Source organism: Micropterus dolomieu, linkage group LG16 (genome assembly GCF_021292245.1).
Source record: "Micropterus dolomieu isolate WLL.071019.BEF.003 ecotype Adirondacks linkage group LG16, ASM2129224v1, whole genome shotgun sequence".
NCBI lineage: Eukaryota > Metazoa > Chordata > Actinopteri > Centrarchiformes > Centrarchidae > Micropterus > Micropterus dolomieu.
The window spans coordinates 15,207,805-15,233,541 of NC_060165.1; the positions used below are offsets into that span (position 1 = coordinate 15,207,805).

At 38.7% G+C, this 25,737-nt stretch overlaps 2 protein-coding genes across 4 annotated transcripts; one reads left to right on the forward strand and one right to left on the reverse strand.

Moving 5' to 3' along the window:
• Window positions 1-1,196: 1,196 nt before the first annotated feature.
• On the reverse strand, window positions 1,197-21,932 carry LOC123984735 (sodium- and chloride-dependent GABA transporter 2-like). 2 transcript variants are annotated; one of them, XM_046071813.1, is made up of 16 exons: window positions 21,916-21,932; window positions 18,849-19,049; window positions 18,261-18,395; window positions 17,687-17,827; window positions 17,385-17,502; window positions 16,549-16,602; window positions 15,687-15,816; window positions 14,677-14,811; window positions 12,590-12,693; window positions 12,373-12,497; window positions 11,449-11,561; window positions 11,234-11,371; window positions 8,740-8,842; window positions 4,239-4,339; window positions 2,896-3,042; window positions 1,197-2,759 (listed from the first exon to the last, which is right to left on the reverse strand). In XM_046071813.1, exons 2-16 carry the CDS (start codon window positions 19,036-19,038, stop codon window positions 2,592-2,594), a joined length of 1,902 nt encoding a protein of 633 aa, XP_045927769.1. In that variant the 5' UTR covers window positions 19,039-19,049; window positions 21,916-21,932; the 3' UTR covers window positions 1,197-2,591. The 2 variants fall into 2 exon arrangements, with proteins under 2 accessions (XP_045927769.1, XP_045927770.1); XM_046071814.1 differs by lacking the exon at window positions 21,916-21,932 and adding an exon at window positions 19,317-19,396.
• Window positions 20,638-25,718, forward strand: LOC123984736 (protein mono-ADP-ribosyltransferase PARP11-like). Of its 2 annotated transcripts, XM_046071816.1 has the most exons (9): window positions 20,639-20,784; window positions 20,886-20,934; window positions 21,050-21,174; window positions 22,008-22,128; window positions 22,268-22,343; window positions 22,736-22,808; window positions 23,304-23,431; window positions 23,820-23,971; window positions 24,072-25,718. In XM_046071816.1, exons 2-9 carry the CDS (start codon window positions 20,892-20,894, stop codon window positions 24,386-24,388), a joined length of 1,035 nt encoding a protein of 344 aa, XP_045927772.1. In that variant the 5' UTR covers window positions 20,639-20,784; window positions 20,886-20,891; the 3' UTR covers window positions 24,389-25,718. The 2 variants fall into 2 exon arrangements, with proteins under 2 accessions (XP_045927773.1, XP_045927772.1); XM_046071817.1 differs by lacking the exon at window positions 20,886-20,934 and having other exon boundaries at window positions 20,638-20,784.
• The last annotated feature ends 19 nt before the right edge of the window (window positions 25,719-25,737 follow it).

Here is a 25,737-nt window from a genome sequence, read left to right on the forward strand (position 1 = left end):
AAGGATAAAAGTAGACCCTAAATATCACTGAATCAATACTGACCAGCTCAATATAGCAAAAATATGATACTAAGTTAACTTTACCCGTGCCAATGGATAGAAAAGACACATCTAAGACACGGTATTGTTATTCTTTCTTATATTATTATTTGCCCAGATTATAGCTCTTTTGAAATGTACATGTCACTATTTCTGAATGACTGTCAACAGTATTGTTTTGAATGTCATATGCACATCATGTTGTAACTAACAATGCATTTATGATAACAGTAAGGTAAAAGTTTGAGTTTGATGTGTGTAATACTGGGTCCAAAAAAAACACATTTTAGTTTGAATAAAAAAACATTAAAATAATTGGTCAAACAAAAGTTGCTGCATTTTTGTGTTTTTTAACCCAGTGATTTTAAGCGTGTAGAAAATGAACTTGCTTTATTTTTCATCGCTTATGTTGACACATAAAAACAAAGAATGATAAATTGCTATTTTAATGACAGTCAACAACGTCCCACTGGCCTTATTTTGTGCACCTTGTAGGCTATGACATGAAGATATATTGTCAATTGCTGGTACCAACGCCTGTGGTTGGGGTTTTCCATGACAGGAACTCTGGCACTCTGCTGTATCTGGTTATGTAAGTGCTGACGGGTAGGTGCTCTAATTATAAATACACAAATTTTTGCACCACTTATGGTTCTTAATCTACCTTCAGATAACCTGCAATAAATTTAAGCTCCATCAATGAGCTAAATATCACATTAACTTACATATTCCTACCACTGTTTTATTACTTGACGAACACTTGAAAGCTTCCACTTGTTGATTTGTATCTTCTCATTTAGATGAAAACTAAAGTAATGTAAATTTTAAGATGCATTTTGACCCACTTCACCCACTGATGGGCTTTTGAGCTTTCATGGCCATACATATTCAGGATTGAGGGTCATTCTGTGTCATCAGGGGCGGAGGGGAGGCAGTGAGGGGGTGAGGAGAGGTGGAAGGCAACTGGGCTGAATTGTCTGTTAATTGAATGCCAGTTTGGATTACACAGATGACTGAACTTGGCATTATGAAGGATCAAGTTCATGCTCACCAATCACAAATATCCTGTGACATCACAAGTACACACAGCCTATTTGTCATTTCATGACTGTGTATAAAGCTCTTTTTTAGGGAGAAGGAAGACATACAGACCTGTGCAATATATATATTTTATTGCTACAAAATAGGAAACATGACAAGATGATCCTCCTGAAATTATATTGAATGTTTGTCCTCTCTAGTCACAAATCAATGTGGACAGAGTCAAAGAAGACACACTTCACCATATTTAGCATACCAATACTTTTAATGAGATTTGAATTTATGCACATTTTAAAACAATAATCTGTCTTATTTGGTTGACTAAAATAGAGATGTACAGGCTGAATAGTAAACACAAACATTATCTCAATGACAAAAGAAGAAGGCTAAATTGTTCATGATTAATTTGCTCTGGCAGATACATCCGGCCCCCCTCCCATTCAGACAGATTTCCATTGGTCCTGGATCCAGTCAGGTCAATCACAACCGTTTATCAAATATGGGGTGGGTTTTATTTGATTGGGTCATTTTGGTAAACAACCGACATGGCTGCAGCTGATGTTTAACTGTTTCTGTTGAATCCGTTATCAAGTCAGTAAACAAATTGGACGGTATATTTTCTAGACATAACATACACAACAAACAACTGCATTTAAAATGTTTGCTGTATTTCCAGCAGGATCTGGTAATATTAATTTACAAATCAAAAATTGCTCTGACTGGTTGTAGGTCTACCTAATTGCGTCCAGAGGCATTTTGTCTGTGCCCATTGCCCCTTGGAAATCAATGAAGAACAGCTACTACAATTTACACTTGTAGGATAGACATGTGCTCCTGATGGACAATCTTGTTAATGTTTTGGGGAGAAATCCATCTTTTTTTACACATCAAAATCTCTTTACAGGTCTTTGTGAGTATTACTGCACATGTGGTTTCAGAGGGAGCTGGGTGAAATGTGATGAACTGCCTCAAGTGATGTCACATCAGCTGAGGCTGAAGACTACTAGTTTGAATATGAAAAAAATCTGGGGGTTGTGGAGTTGGAAAGAAGTGAGTAGCCCACTCCTCATATCTGCTTGAGGCTAGCAGCTTATGGGTAGCTGCTACTAGCATAACACACATGCATCTCTGACCAAACTGTTGGCATTCGTGTTACATTGTATGTAATTTAGGTTTGCACGAGTAAGAAGACTGAGTGGAACAAAAAAGATGAAATTATTGGTTCTGCTGCATCAATTCTGATTCCTTCATTTAAGGACAATTACAGCATATATAATTATAGGCGTATAGGACAATTTATATTGTGTGTGACTTTAACATTGGAATTCATCAAAAAAAACAACAACTAATGTACTAACAAAAAAACAGGATCTCCCTGAATACTCATTAAATGTCTAAACATTTATAAATCTTTACATACTTTACATGATACATTGTGTTTTTTGTGTCACAAAGTTGTACAATTTATGGAGACCATCTATGCACCATAAATTGTTGCAGGTTATCAACCATCAAACCCTGCTGGGTTCCTCCATTGTCATCTTCTGATTTCCTTCATCTTCATTAGTGTTTGGCTGCCCCTGAGCCTTAAAGATGATGTTTTTACCCAGAGTGAGAATTGGCTTGTCTGGTCGAGCCTGACGCAGATCACTGGATGGTTTAGTCATGTTTTTGGGATTCTAATTGTTAGGAGGGAAATGCAAGTAAAACGTAATGTTATGAAACACAGTCATGCACCCATCACAATGTAACAAGTGCTGGGGGAGAAAAAGATATTAAATTATATTTGAAAATACAACTTTTGAATTCACTCACCTTAAACAGTGTGATCACAATGAATGCTGGGATGCACATCAGTGGAGTGAGGACAAGTAGAGAACCCAAAGCGGCGCCCCAGGTGCCGGGTACATAACCATACACCTCCAGATGATGTGTTTGTGTCAGGTTGTACAGCAGTGTGAGCTAGGGGACAGGACATGGTCGAATTAGAGGGCAGCTATAAAACAAGTGTGGTGGTGTGAAGTGGAATGAAAGTTGTCTTTAAGTAAATAAAATCTAATTCTCTTCGTCAAATCAAATGGTGAAGAAATGATATGGTTTCAAATATTTCAACTAGGAAAACAGGAAAACCAAATGCTGAACTAGACTCCCACTTGCAGAGGTGTAGCTTCTGCTAAAAGTTGTTCTCTCTTTATTGTTTGTCTCCTGGTATTTTTTGGTTATATTATTATATAGCTTAATATGTTATATAACTTTCTCCTAACTTCTTGGTGTGGCTGTGTGGCATGTAGTGGCAAATACCTTTCTACGACACTATATATTGTTTTTTTCTTAAATATGTCACCCTTCTGTATATCTACAAAACAACAGGATATACTGTGTGTGTATGAGGAGTTTAAGGAGTAGGCGCAGGTGGGGGAACTTTGAGATGTTGTGACGTGCGAATGATAACTCCTTGAGTGAAATCATGTGCATCCCGTTGTCGCTACAGTTAATGCATGTTATCTCAAAGTACTCTAAAGAGCTGCCTCTCCTCAGCCATATCTGCGTAATGCTGATGATGTCTCTGGTTTGCAAGATTGACTGAAAATCTGAATATTGTGTCATCAGGTATTTATATATATATATATATATATATATATATATATATATATATATACATATATTTGAGTACCAACTCTCATCTGCACTAGACATAAACAGATTTTTCAGTTTCCACGACATCCTTTAACTGACTTACTGCCTCCTATTAAGAATGAATATGCCTACTACACTTTCTGATCTTGCACTGATCATGTCTGCAGTGAATTGTGCTGTGATGAGTCCACCTTTTCAGGTAAAGGCAGCAGTCTGTCCTCATCTTTCCCATATGTAAGCAGAAGCATAATTACTGATGTGGCAAAATGAAAATATGTGAAACATTCAATCAAAGATGAAAGGCCAGGAGAGAGGGGAACAGGAAGAAGCAAGAATAAGGGGTGATGAAAGGCGGAAAAAGATCTGTGTTCAGAAGACATATAAGATAGGAAATAATGAATATATGCTAAAACATGAGAGGGAACATATATTAAAGGGGACAGCCAGTGTGAAGAGAGAAGGACACAAAGTAGATGAATCAAGTAAGAGAGAGAGATGTGACCCAAGTGTGAGTATCTCACTCCACAGATGAGCGGCGTGACGAACATCCAACAGTACTTCAGCACGGGGAACGGTGAGTACCCGATCATGTCCTCAATGTTGTCATAGAAACGGTCCGCACCTGCAAGGTCATGGACGGGAGGTGTTAGTCAATCAAAGGGAGGAAAATGGTTTTGTTTTTACATGGAAAACTCTCAAACACACGGGACCCTCAGCTGAAAACACAATGACATGGTGAGGCCATTTTTTTAATGGTTGTTTGACCAGTAGTGGAAAGTATTTCCATGATATGATACTTAATACTTTTACTACTCAATACATTTACTTTATATTTGACTGCATTTACTTAATATCTAAAGATAGTTAAAAAACATGGTCAGTTTATAAAAATAATGTATTGTTATAGATTAAACTACCCATCCTATACTGCAGTTACATTAGCTCCACCTTGACCAACTGAAACATTAAAGTGCATCTTACATATTAATACATCAATATTAAGGATTCATAATATGTTCTTTTACTTCTTTTAAATACATTAAATTGATCACACTTCTAAAAAAGTAACTATTATATTATAAAAGTAAAATGGAGGACTTTTACTTGTAATGGAGTATTTTTTTAGTGAGGTAGTGTTACTTTTACTTAAGTAGTTCCACCATTGTATGAAAGCCAATGTTTTTATCAAAGCAATTTGTAAAACGTAAAAGATTTTGAGATGACACATTTTAAACACTTTGTAAAATATATTTACAGCCTGCTTTAACTCGTGTTTATTCCTTTCTTGAATGAAGTATTGAAACTGGGGATCTACTTTAAAAGCTTAAAACTAGGATTGTTCTGTGCAAAACCAAAATACTTCTGCAAAGTATACAAATACTATATATATATATACACAATACAGCATTAGCAACAGAATTGAATCTAATCTACACACAATGAATGTAAGTGTTATTTGGATGTGTCATCTGATTGATTGGTGGGAAACATGCATAACTGTCAACCCTCCTGTTTATATATTTCGCAGTAAATGTACCCTATTTTTATCATTTCTAAAAAACGTTAACTGTAAAATCTAGTGATGGGAAGTTATTCACACAAACGGCAACCGCCAATAAAACAAGAAGAAAAAGAATTTTGGTGATTTTAGGGTTCACTGAGTGTAATGGGTGCGGGGTGCCTGAAAATGTTCCTTATTTTCAGAACTCCAATGTTGACATAATAATAATAGCTTTATTTGTATAGCACTTTTCAAAAGTACTTTACAGCAGTCAATGTAAAACATGTGACAAACTAAATATGAAACAAGTCAATATACAAATAATGGAGAAATAAATTATGCATCACACATTAAAAGCTATTTTGTATAAATGGGTCTTAAGTTGTGAGATGAAACCAGGAACAGAGCCTGATCTCCTCTGGTAGACTGTTGCAGGTATGAACATGCAATGTGATGTTTCTACACACGATGGAGAATGAGTGAACAATTAGTGAGGTTGGAGGAAAGAGGAGGAAGAACAACCTATGAACTAATAAAAAGCATATATCCAGGTTAATAGAAGTTAAAAGTTAAATATCAGTAAAATAAATCAGGTGGAGGAAGACTGGCAAGACATGAGCTAAGGAGGAGTGGAGGAGGAGGAGGAGGAATGAGATGACAAAGCTGCTAACCTTGAGCTGCCAAAGAGGAGGAGGGAGGAACTAAGAAAGAAGCAGAGACATTAAAAAGAGGAGGAAGCTGATATGAGATTGGTCAAATACATGACCTGAGTGATGGAACAGCAGCCACAGATTGATTTTTTGCTAATGCTCAATGACAGAATACATTGTCAAACCTATTTAGTAAAGCAGACACAGCTACATAAATGATACAGCAATCAGCCCTGAAACTACCTACATCTTGGCGGAGGAGGAAAGTGAGTGGCCTCATTTAAATTTGGGGCGAGGAAGCTTCTCCACACACAACACAGACTCACTCTGAGTTTTTAAACCGTTCGTTCGACCTCTTTGCCTCTTCGAACTGGGGAGAGGAAGCAGCTGCGGAAAGCAATCGATATCTCACTCTGCGTCAGTTTGCAGTAGAAGATGTGTGGTTGGACCCTAATTCCAAAGAGCAAGCACTCTTTGTAAATGGAAATGCAGTTTTCAGAGTCACAGAAATGGGATACATGCATGGTCAGGGTGATTGTGACAGCACTTTTGCAGAATATGCCTCTACGAATGAAAAATACCTTCAGGTTCATGAGAGGAAACACTTCGACAAAAGTATTCGATACAGACGCTTTCAGAGTTGAGAGGTGAGCTGTAAAGACAAATATGAGAACGGAGGATAACTCTCCACCCACATGTTGTAATTTAGCCAGTAATACTGCTGATAATGAAAGTGTGGGAAGCGGTGAGAGCTTAGAAGATTTATTCGAAGTGAAGGCAGAGGAAGACTGGGATATGGAAATGGAATCAAAGTGTAGTGTGTCTAGAGTCTACAGCCATGCTTGCAGGAAGTAATGCTCATTGTAAAGAAAACTAAACTGTTGATAACAGCTGAAGTCCATCATTCATCTTTATCAGTCAAGCCATAGTGAGTGTAATACATTACCAAAAGGCGTTGTCAGAGTAAAAAGAAAAGTCACGCACAAGTAATTTGCAAATAATTGCAAATGCTTTGCTGCCAGAATAAATAGTTCATGTCATGGACTTCTACTCTTGAATGACTCTTGAAAGTTCTCAAATATATCTCTTTTTACCTCAAAAAACAGTCCTTTGGTCATTACAGGAGATATTCTGTATTTATTGTTTTATCTATCATTATATGCAGTGTTTCAGTTCACTAAATACAAAGAACAGTTGATGCTGAGGGGAGCATCCTTAGTTTTCCAGGCATACTAGCCTAAATATATATATAAAATATATAGTTTATTTCTGTTTACCAATTGCTTTTAAATTACCGGATATTGTCTGCTATGTTGCAGAAGGGAGTTACAAACTCAATTTCACTTTACAACCTGTTGTAATGTGACAAATAAATCTACTTTGAAGACTGGAAGCACCTGTCTGCAAAAGCGCTTGTAGGCGTGGAACTCTCTCCCTCACTCACTGACTGGATCTAGGTAAACAGTGAAGCTAGGTGCGCTCCACTGTTTACAGTCAAAGTTTCAATGACACTGGAAATTCAGAATGAGGCAGGAAAGTGAAAGGAAGAATGGACGAGATGGAGGAAAGCCCATACTATGCTAGTTATTAGGAAAAGTGCTGTTCCTGAGTTATGGTGGTTCCAGGACATTATAAGGTTGACCGTCAATGTAAGCTGACCGTTGACTTTTTTGGTAAAAAAAAGTCATCACTTCATTGTCAATTAACATCTGTGTGAAATGTTGTCTTCATTACCACAGCAATTTTTGAGTTATGGCCAAGGACGTGTTCCACACTGACCTTGACCTTTCCCACCCAAATTCTAAGTGGACATTTGTGCCAAATTTTGAAGTAATTCCCTGAAGGGATTCCAGGGATATTGTGTTCACTAGGATGGGACCGACAGACAACACGAAAAAATAATGCCTCTGACCGACGCAGAGGCACAGAGCAAGAGCCCAGTTTATTTAAAGGTTCAGTGTGTAACCTTTAGTGTCACCTAGTGGTGATTGTTATGAATTGCAACCAAAGACTCAGTTAGCGCTCAACCTTCCCTTTGCAAGCACATAGGAGAAGTTTCGTACTTATTCAACATAGTGACGAAACACGCTCTGTGGAGCAGTTTGTCCTTTTGGGCTACAGAAACATGGTGGCACAACATGGCGACTTCCATGTAAGAGGACCTGCGGTGTATGTAGTATAAATGGCTCATTTTAAGGTAATAAACATATAACAAGTTATTATGTAAGGTCTTTATACACCACTGAAAACATAGTTATTATATTGCATTTCAATAATAAATCCTCCTAAATATTACACACTGAACTTTTAAAGCCAATAGCTGGATACTATGTGCCTGGCACTAACACCCCATACGCTTGGAAGTATATCCGCAGTATATGTGGTGCAAGTATTGGAAGGGAATATGTAATGCTATGAGAAACACTCACTCAAAATATTCTAAAATAAAAATAAACAGAATCCTCTGATCTTTTCAATCTCATCAAAATGTTCTTTTTTGTTTTGTTGGCAGAGCTCTTTTAATGTAACTCAGGATAAAAATAAAATGAACATGGAGTTTTTTTTTAATCAGAAGCTGGTTTCTTACAGATACGATACAGATGCAGTAAGTTGATTACACTGATCAAACAAATGCTGCTGTTGGGATGGCATAAACTCATGAAATAAAGTGGAAGTTCCTTTTGGTAGCTACTGTGAATGTAGTGCACTACTGATGTTGATATTGTGTAGATGGTAAAACTTGTATACCAGATATTTAAAAGAAATGCATTGTTAAAATATTTTTAGAAAATAATTTAAAGTTAGTAAAGGTGCAGCACGCAGTGCATTATTAAAAGCATCATGTAGTGCACGGCCAATGGCGTGACTTACCATACACCCAGGCAATGGCAATGGTCTCAAAGCAGGCAATGATGAGGAGACTGGTTCCACTGGGACCGTAGGTGTCTATGAGCTGAAAGAGGACGATCCCTCCCTGAAACATGAGAGAAAAAAACATGTAGTAGAAAAAAAAGTCATGGCAGGCAGGAAGAGATGATCAGAAGGAAAAGATTGTTTCTATGACTGTCCAGGCCACATAATATAGCAATTTCTTGTGCTTCAGTGATCCCATAGCAGGGCATGACCTTCCCATAAATCATTAAATGAAACTCTTTAATAACTGGTGTGTACATATTCTCTTGCCCTCTATCAAATATAAATGAATATATACGTGTATTAAAAAAGCAATGTTATTAAATTAGTGCTGATTCTCAATCAGTATATATTTTTTCAAATGTGTTAATAAAGATCTCCTGAATATCAGTTGATGCTCACATCACTGTAAAAATAAACTGAAGGTTAGTTTGTTAACTAACAAGACTAATGTTATGTTTCAATTTGCGTTCTTCCATACTTGACTTGGACATGACAACACTCGACACTTCACACATTGGTCGCCATCTTGGCTATATAGGGGAAGGCAAGTACATCCAGATGCAGCACAAACGTAAAGGAAGTTGAAATTCCAAATATGGTTCATCACAGATAATTTGTTGAGACTAGCGATATGGGAACTGACAATTGCAGAGTGATGTTGCCGATACTGCTCCATCTAGTTGAAATTCGGCATTAAAGAGAAGAAGAAGAAGAAGTGGTCACATATTACGATCATCATTACCAGTAAGTGCACATTAGCTGTATTACTTATTAGCTGTATTACTTATTAGCTGTATTACTTACTTATTATAACACTACCCTGTTGAAATTCACAAACTCCTCAAGTAAGTACATAAGTGTACACAGGGTACTACACTGAAGTGTACAAATGGAAGTTCTGAAATAAGCTCAAGTTTACAGCCATGCTTGCAGTTCTGTGAGGCTATGCATACTGTGGGCTTTGAGCTAAATGCTAATATGCAGATGACTGGCAGGTAAATATTTACCATCTTCACTCTAAGTTTAGTGTGCTAGCATGCTAACACAATGTAAAGCTGATGATTGAAGGATTTGAATGTGTTCATAAAGATCTATCAGGTGATGCTCGCATTACTGCAAAAAAATAGACAGCTGCTAATTTAAAGGTATTTCGTCATTCTTCCTGTGAAGATCTAATTTTTCATCCAATAGTTGTCTAGACAGTTTACTCGACTAACATAGTTACATAGATTTCTATGCACAGCACTGCAGATGTACATCTACCTGTTGTCATCTGATAGTTACAGTTTTTCTCGATTGCTTAAACACATTTCTTGAAATTATGCGTCTTTTTATCCAAACTCTAAACACAAATCCACAACTTCTCACCCAATTCCCCGAACATCCTATTTTCAGGTCAAAAAGCTCTCCACTCAAAACCATTCAATCTTGCTGAAAAACAAAACTTTGCCCACAGACATAACAAACAAGCCCTCAAAACACACACACACACACACACTACAACACAGTTTTACACACTGGTAAGAAAAATACAAAACAATACTACAAAAACTGGTTATTACTTATGTTGCTTGTGGTTTCCCCCTCAAAAAACTTTTCACATGATGAACACAAAAGAAATAACAAATGTATACATTTGCACATTTGCACACATTTTTTATTCCTTAGTGTGCTGTATAGTACAACACACCAAACAACAGATTTTCTACCCCAGCGTCCCTGTCTTTGGTCTGGGACAAGCCAGAGATTCTTGTTCTCCACCTCCTCCTCCTTCCTCTACCTCCTCCATCTTCTTCTTCACCTCCTCCTCCCTCCTCCTCCGCCTACTCCTACTCCTCATCTTCCTCCTGTCCCATCTCCTCCTCCAACTCCTACTGTTCCTCTTCCTTCACCTCTTCCTCCTCTCCACACTGCTATTCTTCTTCTTCCTTTTTTTCTTTTTTTTCTTCTTCTTCCTCCTCCTCCTCCTCCTCCTCTCTGGTGTCCTCTACCTCTTCCTTCAGATTTCTCCACATCCATTGTTCCAAAACTGAATTAACTGACTCTGGCCCTTTAATCTATCTATTGAAGCTCCCGATTGGTGTGTTATCAATTATGACTGTTTGTGTTTCACCTGGGTAGCTGTGTGCTAATTGAGCTCAATCTGTGCTGATTGAGTGAACAATATTGAATGTCAGTGCTTTCTCAATGGCCACATGGTGTAGGCAATGAGAAATGAAAGGATTTGTGTGTAGAGTTTAGGGAAATGGGTGTGCGTTTTGAAAAATGGGGTTAAGGTTTAGAAAGTTTAGTTAAAAAGCCTGGTTATTATAGCTTGGTGTTTAAGCAATGGAGAAAAACTGTAAGTTAATCTACATCACTGAAACAGCCAAACTTTAATTATAATTATCTGATTTTCTTCATCTTCTCTTTTCTTATATTTTTTTTATTTACTCATCCTACTGCTTACCTCAGTGATGAGTGGCAGCCCCAGTAGAAAACAGACAACAGCGATGACCAGGGCCAGCAACTCTCTGGCACACGGCCTCCTCAGGTGACGTGGGAACAGGTCTGTGAGGGCTGTGGCCAGGCTCTCCACACACACAAACTGTGAGGACAGAAGTGAAACGGATTAGTATACAATATCATGCTGAAACACTGTATTTGATGCATTGCATACAATACCTGACTGTCCAGGCCCAGGAAGAGGACCATGAGGAAAAAGAGCACAGCCCAGAAGGATGCAAGAGGCAGCAACGACAGAGCCTTTGGATAGGCTATAAAAGCTAGACCAGGACCTGTAGAAACCACACAAATGCATCTATTAACATGACAGTGTGCTTCTATCTTCACGACTAGGGACTTTACCGTAGTAGTTTCCAACCGTTCTGGCTTTTGAAAATTTAAAATGACTTCTGAATCTATTGTTATAGCCTTAGTAAGGACATGAGTTATGGACAGTTAAAATTGATTATTTTTTACCCCTTCAATTGTTTAATTTGATTTTTATCAACCTAGGGAAGAATCCAGCATTTCATAAGAAAAAGCATGTTAGAAATGCCAATCTTTGAAGTACAAAATCTTTTAACTGTATGTGACCATTAGATGCCATCTTGTGGACATTGTTTGTTGTTGTGCCCACCATCAGAATTAAAGCCACAATGCATTAGAGCTGAAATGGTGATTGATGGAAAATTAATCGACAGTTATTTTGATGTTCAAATTATCGTCTCAGTCATTTTTTTAAGCAAAAATGCTAGGTGTTTGCTGTTTCTGGCTTCTCAAATGTTAGCATTTGATGCTTTTTTTTCTCATGCATGATAGTAAACTGTTTATCTTTGGGTTTTGGATCATTGGTTGGACAAAACGAGATTTGAACATGTCAAATTGGGCTGTGGGAAATTATAAAAGGGCATTTTCATTACTTTCTGGCATTTTATAGATATAGCCATTCATTGATAATGAAAATAATTGTTAGTTGCAGCCCAACAATGCATAAATAAATACAACTGCTGTCAGATATTTCAACCTGGGCATTTATTAAATAAAGTTTACAGTGCAAGCAGTCAAATAAAGCATGCAATTGTTAAAAAGGAGGACTTAACTCACCAGCAGTAGCAACTTCATTCATTGGTATGTCCAGTTCATGAGACATGAATCCCAGCACTGAGAACACAGCAAAACCAGCAAAGATACTGGTGGCACTGTTCAGACAACACAGTGCCAAGCAATCCCTACAACATACCAAGAACAAAAGTACATGAATGTTAAACTGTAAATGTGATGATGCGCTGAGAGCGACGTGTCTGTGTGTAAAGACACTGACCTGTAGCAGTTGTTGTTGTATTTGTTGTAGCTTCCCAGAGCTGTCAGTACACCCTGACACACGGCATAGGAGAAAAACACCTGGGTCCCTGCATCACGCCATACCTAGAGTGGGTACGAGAGTGACTTTACACATTTGAGAGGAAACCTAAACATACAGTGTGCTTTTCATCAGCTTCCTTCCTCACAGAGCAGTAAAAAAACATTTGTCAGGTCAAAACAATTAACCAGAACTGTAGAATAACAAACACATTTGCTTTACGCCAGCATCAATTATGACACTATTTCTGTGTGTTGACATGTATATTATACAGATTTACAGAATTGACATCTTCCTGTGTTTTGTTGCGGTGTCACTGCATTCACAACTACGCGAGTTGTTTACCACATGTGCTTTGGTATTTGTGAGTATTCGGGTTTGTGAGTGTAGGCGGGTTTGTTTACAGGAATGCCTGTCTCTCATTCCGACCCCATATGGTTAATGTTAAGAGGCACCACAGCGTAGTGAGTCACTCCCACTAAAAGATACATTTGGCAAGGCTCGACAGCAATATGCAGGCCCCTGCTCCGGCCCCATGGTGGGCCTGACTTATTCACAGCCTCGGGTCAGAAATGGAGGCCTACGTCTGTGGCAAAGGATCTTTACATCTGACACTGGACAAAGAGGAAACTGTTGTGTCCTTAGAAGCATGTGTTTTATTTTGAAGTCCTCTTGGCTGCATTGCATACAGATTCACACACACACTCTGACACATGGACTAGAGTAGACACATTCACACATTAAACAGACCCCAGATGCAGGCCAGAGCTCCATTATGATTTCCTCTGTGGTTTTGAATAAAAACACTTGCATGCTAAAGCAAGACTCTTTGGAAACAGATCTGTTTTAAGAGCATCTGGCATTGCATAACTCAGCTCTCTGACCCATAACTGCTTTCACCTGCTTTCAATGTTATTCCGAATAATATTCTCACAGTTTTCCCCTTTGCTTCTTTCCATGATTACATAGTGAAATTCCCGCAACATTTTGTCTTCTAACTCGAACTGGAAAAGTGAGATGATAAGACCCTTCAATTGAGGGGCATGATGCATCCAAATGGATCACATGAAATATTAAGGTACCCCTTTCTGATCTTTGTGTAACATCAGTCCCATTAAGTCAAGTTTGAATGTTCACAGAAACCCATGGATGAATGCATACCAACATGCCCACAGTAGACGTAAAGAAGTGACCCCCCCCACCACTACAAAGACCAGTTCTGAGGCTTAACCCTCCAGTAATCACATTTGACCCTTGAAGCTAAGAGTTTAGCCGTGAACTTTCAGGAGGAAAACAGAGAGAAAGAGAAAAAGGGCAAGGGAGAGGGGTGATGATCAAGAAAGACCCCTTTTTTAAGTCGTTGCTGGCAGAAACAGATGCAGTCATTGCGGAGTATGCCAAAAAATCCAGAACTCACCCTCTGTTTTTTTATTTACTATTATTCACTACATCATTATGCTGAGTGAATAACCTGCTGTAAGAATGTAATAAATGGATAGTCTTTTATGAAAATAAAAATGTATAATTTGCAATGATTGTAAATTCCTGAGTTTGGTTTTCATCTTAAAGTAAGTTATGTTGACTTTTTACAAGGTAAATATACCCTGAAAATGTATGAGAAATTCTCCATGGAGACCACTGATATTACTCCTGTGTGATGATGTTACTGCATACTCAGTATACTATCTTTGACAAACTCCTTACTGAAAAAGGATCTTGGTTTGCTTTTCTTGTTAAGACTGTCTTGGGACCGGAAACCAGAGTCAAGCCAAAGAGGATGGAGGGGGAAGAGAATAAATAACAGGACACTGTGTTCATCATGTTAGAGGACAGAGGAATCTAACAGAGAGAGAAGTATTGATAAATAAAGAGACAGATGATGCTCTGGTTGGTTGTGAGACCAACGCTCTGACTCTTTCTGCATGTGTTTACTTTAGAGCCTCAGATTTTCAGATGGCAGCGAAATGGCTGTGCATTGTGGGTGTAATGTTGTATATGAAAAGCAAACACAGCTACAAGAACAGTTGATTATGACAATGAGTTCTTACATCTGGTTCAGCGAGCTTGCTTAAATCAGGGAAGAGGTAATATTTCAGCCCCTCCGCGGCTCCTGGGAGTGTCACTCCACGGATGAAAAGGATGAATAGCATCAGGTAGGGGAACGTAGCAGTGAAATATACAACCTACAAACACAAAAATGGAAACAAAAAGGTAGGTTATGATTTCATATGTACACACAAACAGTCTTTACAATAAACCTGTATTATGTGATTTTTTTTGGGTCACTTGGGGGCAGAAAACACCTTGTAAAGTTGATAGCAAGTTTTAGAAAACTGTTGTCTTATTTGATAGCAGACATGGAGCAGCATTAGCATTTATTTGTATTTGTGTTTCTGGTTACCTGGAGACTGTAGGTCCGGTATTCACTGTCCTTTTAGCTCTTTATTTGGTCTCCACCAACTCCTAAAGGAAAATACCTGGCTCCTTAGCTGATAAATGCTCCACTATGCTAACCAGTTAGTCGCTAACTTTGTCTGTCTGCTGCCTCATGCTGAGCAGGTACAGTACAGTGGGTTTATCTAAATTAATTTTGAAAACATCTTGGATACTGGTGGCAACTGCAAGTACTTTTTATTATTGCAGGATCCAGACTTCCTTTCAAAATGACACCTGTATCAACACCTAGGGCGGCAAATATAACTTGAGGGCAACGGAAGAAGACTAGGTCCTGTATATGTTTACAGCACACCCACACAAACCGTGGACTGAGAGGGTGCTCAGAACTCTTAACAATCATCATCTTGTGTTAAGTCTAGTGGAAAGAAACCTTTAGTGTACGTTTTCAAATGTGTGTGCATGTCCTGGATTTTGTCTTCAAAGCATTGTTTCCTGTAAATCCTTGGAGCATGGGCAACATGTGTTTCTCAGATTGTGCTATAAATCATCTTTGTTTTGTGACCTGTGGGACTCCTGACCCCCTGGTTAGGAACCACAGCATTAAGTGACTGCAACTTAATATCAGGACGGTACTGTATACGTATGCTAAAGCAGTGCTTGCCTTTCCTGTAGATCTGATTCCCTTCCATATGCAGAAGTAGCATATAATCCAAGCAACCAGGAGACACAGAGCCAGGTCCCAGTGCACCTTAACCAGGGACATGTCTTCTGATATTCTTAACACACGGTTACTGTGGGGAAGAGATCAGACATGTGAACACAAATATACAACTGTATCCTCTGCAAATAACACACAGAATGATGGATGTACAGATACAAACACACTTTGTTTCTTCTTTCAAAAGTTTTCTCCCACTGCAAATAAACAGCATAAGTAACAGCATGTTTCCTTTTAGTGTGTCTGTGACAGTGGAAACTAATTTAAATACAGATAAATAGGCCAAACATCTGCATCATAAATACAGATGTTTAAATCTCAGTTTATTTTGGAGGGCTTCAGTTTGTATTATACAATCTGCAGGGATAAGAGTGCATATGATTCCCATCGTGCAGCGTAGCTGTATGTAGCTGAGTGATTTCCCAATATCTTTTCTAGCAGCAAATCAGGAGAGTATCATGTGAAGAGCAGCAGCTATGGTTTCGCAATATCTAAAAATGAGAGGGAAAAAAATGAGGATGGCAATGTTCTTTGAATGTAACTGGCCCATTTTCCCTGCTACGTTTGGGTGACCTTGGTTCACCTTTTGTAGGTTCACCATTAATAATTTTTTTGTTCATTCAGCACCCATGGGTAAAGATAGCCTTTTGGTATCTGGAATGTTCCACCCATGGACAAGCACACTGGGGAGGATGGTATTACTCTCAAAGAGTTTTTTCATGTTTTGAGAAAATAAGTGCGTGTGTGTGTGTGTGTGTGTGTGTGTGTGTGTGTGTGTGTGTGTGTGTGTGTGTGTGTTTCTCACGTCCAGAACTCCTCTTCTGGTGACTTGGCTATCAGGACAAGTTCACTATCATTCCTAGAAATATAAAAAATTAACAGGCAAGAAAGTATAGTGAGATGAAATCAAATGAAAATTCTAAACATTGCTTAGCTTTTGGATAATCAGTCAAGTTCTCTCTGATGCTGTTATAATGTTTTAAAATATTATCACACAGATAACTAATCAACAATGTTTTATGGCATGTTACTATTGCTGTTCATTAATCATTGTTATTCACATGCTTGCCAATAAATGAGAATATCGATACTACTCTGATTAAGAAATAGTCTGGCACATAAAAGCCCCAACAATTTTTCTTTGACAGAGCCAAACTAGCTGTTTCCGGTCTTTACGCTAAGCTCAGCTATATGGCTGTCACTTCATATTTACTATATGAGAGAGGTATCAACCTTCTCATCTAACTCTTGGCAAGAAAAAAGATACAGTGTAATTCCCAAAATGTCAAACTATTATTTTAACAAGCTGTTTTTCTACCATTTGACACCCCGCTTGTTTTTTCAACCACTATTAAACAAAGGCCTGAGAAGTCATATAGATGTATTGGGTGTAATTTTCACCCTGAAACTTTCCCATGGCAGCAATTCATAGTTTTTATCACAGTAACAGATGCACAAATCTCCTGCTCTGAACACATGTCCCAAAACTGTTACATCTATCGCAGCCAATATTCATGAAATATTTTCTATCATCCTATTCATGTATCACATTAATATGATGAATTCCCCCTATGCATTCGGTATGTGTCACAATTATAAGTTACATTCATGATACAGCTTGGTAATAAACATGCATCTTACATGTAAGTGAGATTCCCATAGTAGTCAGGTGAGGTGATGTTGTATAAGAATGACCAGTTGGCGTCAGGGTGAAACAAATGGGGGTTGGCAAACATGCTGAGGCGACTTTGACATAAGTCTAAGAGGTTGAGGAAAGAGAGGTGGAGGTGAGTTGCATTTCGCACACTTCAAAATGTTAAAATGTATAGGAGAATTCCTCTTGTGCTTCCTCCGAAGTCTACAACAAAATCTGTAAGCGCACTGCTAATCAAATACAGACGTGATAGACAAGATAGCATGATTTGTCACAAAGGGTGCCTCACCAGTGTTCCACCAGTTGTCACATGTGGACCAGGGCAGGGGGCTTATAAAGGAGTAAAACAGGTAGAAGATAGCCCAGGCCAACACCACGATGTAGTAGATGTTCAGATAGACCACGATCACTTGAGACGCAATCCCCACTCCTGCAGGACACAGTGAATGTTTCTGGCTGCTGTCTTCTTCTATATTATGTAACAGTTACAGCTTTGGTTCAACATTTGATATGAACAATCAACCACCAGCACTGGCCACAATCAATAAAATGTTGTTTTAGAGCAACTTGTTTGAAATGTACAGTATAATGAGCAAAAACAAGCTTGACAGCACAAGGGAGCTATTGTATAGGGTTGACCGCTCCTGAACTTTTGTGGAGGTAGTAAAAAATGCTGTATCAAATTTATGAACAGCTTTTAAGCATTCCTCAGAAAATATCTCTAATGGTCTAAAATACTCAAAAAGGCTAATGTCATTTTGTTTTGGGGGGTCTGGATAGAAACACTGAATCATGCATTTCATGCATGTCAGCTGGTGAAGAGAAATTCTGAGTAATAAAAAAAAAAAAAGCCTTGTTTTTACCCTCGAACATGGGACATATCTTCCTCCAGGCGGTCACCCCACCCTCACTGGTGTACTGGCCCAACGCCGTCTCCAGGAAGAACACGGGGATCCCACAGAAGAAGAGGAACACAAAGTATGGGATGAAGAAGACACCTGTAATTATAGATACCCATGAAGAAGAGTCAGAGCTCCACAAATAATGGAATGCAGCACACTGACAGATAAACACAGACTATGCTACAAATCTCCCAAAAAGGTTTTTCTTGGTTGATTTTGAAACTAGCTTAATGGGATGACAGGGATCATTTGCATTATGAGAAATAACAGTGAGATTATGAGATTATGAAATTTTCCCTTTTATTGGGGAAAACTCTCAATGACCCTGCCAAATAAATCATGAATTGTAACAAAACAACCAAAGAAAACAGCAATTTTCATTAAGAGATTTAAATCTATAGACAAGAATCAAGCTATGGGGTATTCTGAAATGTTTTACAACTTATTTTCAGCCTATCTGCAATGCTTTTATGCAGCCTCAGCAGCCATTTATTCTATATCACAGTCAGCACAAATCCACCCATAGTATTTCCAAACCCAGTCCCTCACCTCCTCCATTCTTGTAGCACAGATATGGGAAACGCCAAACATTTCCAAGGCCAATAATTTCTCCAGCCATGGAGAGTATGAATTCCATGTTGTTGGCCCATTTCCCTCTTGGCTGAACACCATCCTCAGGAGTCTCTTTATCTGGCCCAGGGTCTCCAGCAGGAGCCCCTCTGGCTGTTTCTGCAGTCATGGTCTCTCAGTCTGTTATATGCACACATAAAGAAAAACATGCAATTAATGCATGTTACGTTCTCTGCAGCTCTCCTTCATATATGCAGATATAGAAATGCTAAATGCAAAATGAAAGAGACTCTGACATAAACAGATGCCATTAACTGCAAATGACTTCAAAGAAATGATCGATTAACGTGCTGCGAATTGCAAAACCTAGTCCCCCGAAAAATAACTGCTAAACAATTAAATATTTCAAGCGTCTTAAAAGAGATTTGAATGCAAACCCTAACTCACCCGTGAGTTTGCAGTGGGCGCCGACAACATAAAATCCCTTGACTGACTGAGCGAAGTTTGAAGAAAAGCTTTAAGGGCGTGCCCTGACGGGCTTCCCACACACATACGCGCACACACTGATTGTCCCCTGCAGGACAGCCTGTCCAGAGATTGGCTCTCCAGCCCATGCCCATGCAAACGTTGGTGTAATATGAAATACTACAATGTAACATACCTTACAATAGACGGGGAAGTATTAGTTAGTAATTAGTGTAGCCTACTATAAGTACCCTACAATATTTCACTAAAAGTAGATGATTTAAAGTGCCTATGACTCAGGTGAAGTATAGTTGATTGATGACATATAGAAGGGTAAATCCAGCCAGTGGGTTAAATGAGCCACCCCCTGTATCTAGGTTATTCTTGAAAATTGGACTGAGCAAAAGAGAGCATTAGTTTTTTTTTAAGTAGCCTAAGTAATTTTGATATTACAATGATTTACCCCCATAGACTGAACTTACTCATGTTCATTTTACCCCTAACTTGGGACAAGTTGTGTCATATAGAACAAACTTCTTTGGATAGGAAACCATGATAATATAACTTGTTTTCCATGGCAACACAATAACACAAGGTGTATACAGTAACTTTTATTAGAAAACAAATACACTTTTATTTTGCAGTAAAATCATCAAATGTGAAAAGCGGCTAATGTTCCACCACTTAAACTTTTCTTCAAATGAATCCCCCAAATCCAAAAATCGTTTGAGTTGCAAGCAAAAACATGTTAAAGAACCATTTGGTCTTATTATTACCCAGGTTCCTACCTATTACGTGATACTCTTCTAGGTAAATGCTTCTGGATGCACCTAAGTAGCATACTTAAGCTAAGAAAGTTATTAGCCTAGGCGATTTTATTATCATTATATAGGCCTATCATATAGTCTATGACATACTGTAGGCTATACATTCTAATTGACGTTTTATTGCTGTACTTTTACTTTGTAATTACTGTTTTATTGTTTTACTTTTACCCTGTTAAGCACCTAAGTCAGCCTTGGTTGTTTTTAAGTGTGCTATATAAATAAAGTTGTTGTTGATATTGATACTTTCTATGCTTAGGCACTGTATACCAGGCGTCAACCTCTATACCCACAGCCTTTTATGTGATTACTATCTATGCACAAGTTAATCTTAATTAAACCATTTTATGGATGCGGCATCTGGACAGATTGTCTACCTGACGGAACAAGCTCTGGGCAACAGCGCTTATTCGCAGCAGGGAGGAGTTGACGCACGTTGACGCATTGACGTGAGTGACGAACCAGGAAATAAAAGTAAACAACGCATAGGGGGACGAAAATGTTATGTATCGTTTGTCATCCATTCTCATTCCGAGTCTGTACATTTTGTGGTGACTTATTCATAATGCACGAAGGACTTAAATCCCGATAAGGACAGGAACTCAGTTAGAGACAGTCTAAAGCCGGTAAGACACCCGTAGAGTTAACAAAGAGTCGGGTGCGGCAGCCGCTAATAATAGCTAGCTCGATATGGCAATTTCCTGTATTATTTTGAATTTGTTCGCAGGAAGAAATGCCCTCACGACAATGGCTTAAAAACATGTCCTTGACGTTAGGTTTGTCTCACGAATAAAACACCATCTTGGCCCCCCCAATACTTTTTTCTTTTTTTAAATTTTAGAGGTGCTATTTGCCTAAGTGTGTTCGCGTGTTTTCACTTATTAATTTCAGATTTAGCTATGTTAGCCATCAGATCGTCAGATGAGGAGTCCGCTGAGATTGAGGAGATGGACACCTCAGATCCCAACTGGTGCTGGTTCTACTTGGCTGAATGTGGAGTGTGGCATATGTTTGAGGTAGTTCACCGGACATGACAACTTCACACATCATAACACAACACACTTTCCAACCGTCCTTAAACGGTATCCCCCGCCTATTACCCCTCCCTCTGGGTCTCTAATTTTGTGCAACTGAGAGCCAAAAGTGTGCAGGTTTTAATGCCAATCAAATACAACTCTGTGCAATGTAAAAGGCTAGCTCTTCCTCATTGATGGAGGTCCATTAGTCAATAAAATTCCTTGAAGTCTTTGGTTGGCATGAAAAAAAGCAGTCAGTGGCAAATGATTACTATCAATCTCATTGCATTGTTAACTTCCATTAATCCATTACTTTAGTATATAAATTAGTCAATATTGGGGCCTTTAAGTTAATTTTCATGTCCAGGTTGTCAAATGTGAGAATTTGTTGCTGTTCTTGGCTTTACTTTGTTGTAAATGTAATATTTTTTGTTTTGGACTGTTGGTCAGACAAAACAAAACATTTAATGACGTTACCATGTGCTCTACAATGTTGTTAGTCACCGAGACCAGGACTGGATGATTAACGAACAATTTACAGATGAGCACAATGATTTACAATATTAATCAATCTGCAGATTAATTTCTCAGCAGCCATTGTGCTTTCCTTAGGCCTAACGTGACTTCAAATTACTTGTTTTGTCTGACCAACACAACAAAACTCAAAAGCAGCAAATGCCCCCAACGAAGATGCTGGAAACTAACAAATGTGCACCTTTTTGTGCTTGAAAAGTTACTTACATTTCATTTTCTGTAGATTGACTAATCAAATAATCAACTAATTGCTTTAGCCCTCCATCAGATTAATTTATCTTTCTCAATTTCCATGTCAGATTGACCCCAGTGCTGCCTGCTCTGTGACTAGTGCTCAGATTGAGCAGTGCTACAGCAGAAACCAGCGAGGCGTCATGGAATTCTACACAGCCAAGTACACCTACAGACTGGACTTCTCAGGTATGATGATGAGTTAGACAGAATATTCATCCCCCAGACTTATTAAAGGAAAGTAGTCAAGAATGTTGGTGTTTGTTTCAGAAAATAGGGCATGAGTATGAGTTCCTGTGGCTCTAATCTTTGTTAAATTTCTTTCTAGTTATGCGACAGATAAACGTAACGACAGGGAAGCAGCGGCCAATCAAACGCTCCCTCCACTCTGCAACTGGCTTCAGGTAAGATTTGGTGACATCCAAGAACTTTTTTGTCTTCAGTTGATCCCTTCATCTGAAAAAGAAAAGATGTTGGAGAAAGACAAATGGGGTTGTGAGTAAGGAGCCATCCTTTAAATGAAAGGTCAGGGTTCAAGCATCTGCCAGCCTCAGGAATCCTTGATGTAGACCCTAAATTCCTTACCAGCTCCGCATGGAGCTGCCTTGCAATTGACCCTGAATTTTGGTCTCTCCAAAAACCCAAGAAGCAAGAGAAGGAAAGAAAGAAGATTTCAGCATTAAGAACACATGTCTTTGGTGTACTGACATAAAATAAATTCACTCGGTCTTATACTGCTGCAACAATTCAATTACTAACCCTTTATCTCTCTCTCTTTCCCTTCTATTTCTGTCAGGTTTATTTGCGATAATCTTGCCTTGCCTGTTCCGTGTCATTGGGAGAGAATCAATACAGACGAGCCCTATCAGGTGTGTAAAATAATAGAACACTCATATTGTTGGTACTCAGTAGGGTGAGCATTTTGCCCCAGAAGAGTCAAATTTATTCAAGGTCTATATTGAGAAGGTGCTGAAAATGTTCCACATGGATCTTGGTCCTTGCTGACTCAATGATGTAACATAGTTCCTGCACATATTTCAGCAGCACATTTATATTGTCAACTTGCATCTCACCCCAAACAAACAGTAGAGATGGGATTTGGGAATTGTGTTGGCTGCTGAAGTGATCTTAAATCACTGCCATTTTACAGGAGGCAATGTATTTCATGAGTTTAATGAGGTTTATCTACTTGGAAGAAAATAGTAATAGGAATAAAATATTAAATAATGAGACACATATTCATACACATTCTAGTTTACACAGGTTTCCATCAATGCAAACTTTATATATCATCATATCATGCATATATAACCAACACTGAGAATATTTAGTTGTTTAACCCATGTGGTATTGTTTTTTTGCAGCTCATCCAGCTTGGAAGAGACACTTATGAGTTTAAAGAAGTCGCCAGACTATATGAAAGGACTATGGATCACCCAATCAAATCCATCCAGAGGATTCAAAACCTGGACTTATGGGAATTCTTCTGCAGGTAGACAATTGTTATATTGTTGTGAGTGGACTGCACAATGTCCGACACGCTCTTTTGTGATAGCAGAGGATTCTGCTGTGATGGTGACTGTGATCTGGGTCATTTTAATTTTGCCTTTGCAGTCCACAAGAGATAGAATGGTGGGTTTCCCAGCTCCTGCTGCAGACAAAGCTTTTCTTCTGTTAAAGTAAATCAACAGAATCAGAGGCTTCTCACTTTTCCTGAAACATTTAATTGATTTTGATGCAACATCTGTCTTTTCCCAAGAAAGTCAGTCACACTGTAGTTTTGAGCACATCCCTGTAGCCCTTTGGAAATACACTTTGTAACTTTGTGATGATCAATGCTATGTGTTGTTGTGTTGTCCGTTCCTTGATTCTCCCCTAAGGAAGAAAACACAGTTGCGAAAAGTCAAGCGCACACTGGATATTGAGGAGCGAATGCTGTTTCATGGCACAGGACACAGCAACATACAAGCTATATGTACTTTTAACTTTGACTGGCGGCTGACAGGAAGCCATGGCGATGTATATGGCAAAGGTAGATCCTTCTGTGTTGTGATGTAACAACATTGTGAAACAATTCACTACACATTTTTTTGTCTGATTTTAAACATTTCATTCAATGTCCCTTCCCGCAGGGAGCTACTTTGCCCGGGATGCCAAATACTCCAGTAAATTCTGCCACACCACAGGGAAGCACAACACCACCCTGCAGAGACATGGCCTCACCCCGCCAATATTTGCTAGTGAGCCACCTTACAAGACCATGTTCTTGGCCAGAGTGCTTGTCGGAGAATACACGGTCGGTCATCCTATGTACTGTAGACCACCCTCCAAGGATGCCAGCTTCACCAACTTTTATGACAGTTGTGTGGATGATATGGCCAATCCAAAGATTTATGTCATTTTTGACAGCAATCAGATCTACCCAGAGTATCTGATTGAGTTCTACTGAAGCCTAACAAGAAGAAACACTGTTCTTTTTTAAATAGAGGCTGCATCTCAAACATGACGGGATGAAATGGAAAAAGAAGCCGTGTTTTCTTTCAGTCTGATCCAACGCCTAACTGGAGCATGGAATCATCTAAAGTGCCTTTGGGGAAATTGGAAAATCAAGAAGACAGTAAAGACTTTGTGTACAGTTTGTGTACTGTACAATGCATTCTAAGACGGGCCCTTGTGGTGGGACTGTTTCTGTGACTTAAAAAGGACAAAAATACTGACTAAAGAACAGCCTTTGTGACAATTTTGTATTAAATGCAGAATCTGTCCTTGCTTGTTTGATATTTGTGCACAGTTGTTTAAAATAAGAGTGGCACTTGCAGCCTCTAGGTTATAGGTGATGCCATCAGCCACAGCGTTCCTTCACATCCACAGTGCCACGCATGAGCTTATTTATAAGTCATGTCGACATAATTCCAAATGATGAAACCAAAAACCACAACATGTTCCTGCTCACTCATTTAACACCGACACCCACATCATGTCAGTTAGCAACACCAACATCTGTGTATTATGTAGGCATTTATATTTTGTTTTGTTTATTTATTTATTTTTTTAAACGCTTCTACCTCTACATTTTTTTAACCATGCATCAGTGTACTTTCCCCCCTTTCCATGAAAGGTTTTGTAATTGTGTCACAATGACATAAAGTTGTGATGTCCTGTTCACTTGTGGTCCTTGAGCAATTCTTTGTATCTTTTCTGAGCATTGACTCCAGTCTTTAAAAGACATGACAATGACTGGGGTTGAATTTTGTATGCACTTGCAACAAAGTTAATTCCAAACCAGAACAAGATCAGTTTTAGCATCGCATATGACTTAAAATCACCCAAGTGTGATGTCACCACGTTTTCTTTAAAAGGAAGAAGGAGGTTATATTTGCCCCTGGTGTAAATTTATCAACAAAAAAAGAAGAATGTAGCCAGCACATGTATAGTACTGTAATGAAAATTAACCACACAATGTAATATTGCTTTGCTGTGTGCGTTCGTTGAATTCCTTGTATGAATGAGAGTGTGTGTGTGTGTGTGTGTGTGTGTGTTTTTGAACAAGGAAAACAAACAACAAATGTATTCAGAGTACTAAGTTTGCCACAAGGGGGTGTAACAGTACAAGAATTGAGCTTTAGCAACTGTTGCATTTCCCCATAGGAAATGCAGACAAGTCAAGACACAACCCGATGTCATAACACTACAGCTGTGTCTGAGTGTAGGGGTGTATGACGCTAAATGTGTGTGTCTGTATTTAGCTAATGTTACAACTAATAAACTTTTGAACGTAAGCGTGGTAAATGATGTCTC